At 41.4% G+C, this 2500-nt stretch overlaps 1 protein-coding gene across 1 annotated transcript in view; it reads left to right on the top strand.

The window, feature by feature from the left end:
- The window catches only part of LOC138044906 (hemicentin-1-like), a 66259-nt gene that overhangs the window by 56293 nt on the left and 7466 nt on the right, over window positions 1-2500 (top strand). The window contains exon 7 of the mRNA XM_068891291.1: window positions 2258-2500. This exon is cut by the window's right edge and continues 30 nt beyond it. Coding sequence (XP_068747392.1) covers window positions 2258-2500 — 243 coding nt within the window. The remainder of the gene's footprint in view (window positions 1-2257) is intronic.

Below are 2500 nucleotides of genomic sequence, written 5' to 3'. Positions count from 1 at the left end.
AGGGGGTCTTGAATATTCCGGTCGGACCGAACCGAAACGGATCTTTCCATTTGACTTCAGCCCGAAATTTCTGGAAAGTTTGGCTTAATGAAAAGCACCCTTTGTTAATTAGCCTCCTTCAAGCAACTTGGCTTTAGGTGAGTTAACTCGAATTCCATTTGCGCAACCAGGCTTCAAGCCTTACGACCTGAGATCCGGTGAGACGGATCGTCAACACCAGGAGACGCCCGACTCAGTTTGTGTGTATTGGAGATGTATGTAAAATCCTCAGGTCCTGATTTTGGTTTCTAACCATGGAATTTTGTTAGTCAGGGACTATTAAACATGACTGGGATAAGTGGGGTGCAGGAATATCGCAATGTCCCACCAATGTGGCCCGGGTTGGATTCCGGCGTCATATGTTGGTTGAGATTGCTGGTTCTTTACTCTGCACCGACAAGATTTTTTCTGGGTACTCCGGTTTTCTCTACCCCTAAAAACCAACAGTTGACTCGATTTGTGTTAATTGTTGATTTCAGTTTACAGTTTCCCCAATAGACCTTTTCGGTTTGTACACTTTGTTTTCCCAATACAGATCATGTGATAATACTCAGGAGGTTTGGTCTTTTGTTTTGTTCATTAAAATGAGGGCATGCAAGCATGAATATGCCTGCATGTACTCTCTTTAAGGAACAAAACAAAGGACCAAGCCTCCTGAGTATTATCACATGATCTGTCTTGGGAAAACAAAATGTACAAGCCGAAAAGGTCTATTAGTGCTCCAGCCCTAGAACGATTTGACACTTAAATAAAGTTCCCTTCCTTTCCTTTTTCATTTCCGCAGTGAGACTAATGGCTTGAAGCAGATTGTGTACTGTTTACATGTCCTAAAGACCACTCAAGAGACCCTTACTAATAGGCCTATCATCGTCTACACAATCATGTGTCGATGGAGATATAGCGTCAGGATCGATCGCATTCTCCTCAGTCTCCTGCGGTTAACAGTTAAATTACAGTAAAACCGGTTGTTCGTTTGCGCGCCACTTTGCAATATTGTCACGCAATGTTGCGTTTTTGATTGGCACTTTGCTCCGAGCAAGTTGAGGGTTCAAATTTCCCAACGTACGCACCGCTGAAGTCCATTGGTATGCCTCGAACTTTAATTACATTGTGAACCTTCTCCATAGTCGGTTTGGAATTAATAACTTTAATATTTTAGAAGGCCCTTCAGGGCCGTAGCCAGAAAAAAACTATGACTGACTGGTTAAATTCTTTTCGTACGTATTTTATGATGAGTACATTTTAAAGGCAATACTGGAATCACGCTTTATTGAAATCACGCAAAAATGACTGAGGCAAGTGCCTGGGTTTGCTTCATACTGGCTACGGCCCTGCCCTTCAAATGGATTTGAAATGATTAATTTCTCCAGAGAAGGTTTACGCGTGGAATCCTGTATGGACTTTCACGACGGAGTTTTTGCGGAAAACTAGTTGCGCTTAGTGCTAAGTAATCGTGTTGTTGAATTGATATTTCAACCCCTTTAAAGTCCTGAATTTAATTCTTGTGAGTTTTGTTTTAGGGCGATGATGAACAGTTTTCACAGAAAACGATAATTCAAGCTTTGCAAACAATTACGCCGGCGATGCATTGTGGATTTGTCATTTAAGAAATGATTTTTGCAAAGCCCGGCGAATCCTGCTCAATGTAGGGTTATGTTATTATGCCATAAATTTAGATTGTAAAAATAGAGATCAAAGTTGTTTTGAACGGGTACAAATACCTGACTCTGCATAGGAACGTAAAGAGCTGTCAGCAAGTTGAAATTTGAGCTTGCAACGTCCTCGAAGCAAACTGCCAATCAAAACACCAACACTGCGTCATAAAATTGCAAAGTGGCGCGCAAATGAACAACCGGTTTTACTGTAAGTCGACAAATCCTTGGCCAAGACAAATAACCGCCCACATATGCACACAAACCTCCAAGAAGCAGGTGTTCTATTATTGACACTTTACTTGCTTTAAGTTGTGGAAGTCAAAGCAGTTTTTTTGCCAGTAAGGAACCTGAAAACTTGATTCAACTCGAGCTGGTTGGATATGAATGACAGGATAAAAGCTCACTCAGCTCTTTGCAAGCATAAACAACAGCCAATTCTGCCATCTCAATGAACGTTCGTATTCAATTATACTAAAGACACGTGAATTAGCAAGGAGATCAATTTACATGCCATGGTATCACTTTTAGCATTCAATAACCTAGATTTACTTGTCTTAAAATAGTGTATCCTGTGGTTGACGTCTATCCAAGAAACCAAACAGTTCCTGAGGGAAAAACAACCAACATCAGTTGCAAAGACCAAGGAGTGCCACTTCCAAAACTATCCTGGACATTTGACGATGGAGAGCTTACCCCAACTGCTCTCATTATGAATACTACGGACGGGTCTCTACTCCAGTTACCAAATACTACAAAAAGGATGGAGGGAAGGTATAAGTGTAAGGCTACAAACAAGGCCGGTGAAG

The sequence above is a fragment of the Montipora capricornis genome, chromosome 4, assembly GCF_036669925.1.
Source record: "Montipora capricornis isolate CH-2021 chromosome 4, ASM3666992v2, whole genome shotgun sequence".
NCBI lineage: Eukaryota > Metazoa > Cnidaria > Anthozoa > Scleractinia > Acroporidae > Montipora > Montipora capricornis.
The sequence above is the reverse complement of the archived record's forward strand: the minus strand, read 5'-3'. Positions and strand labels throughout refer to the sequence as shown.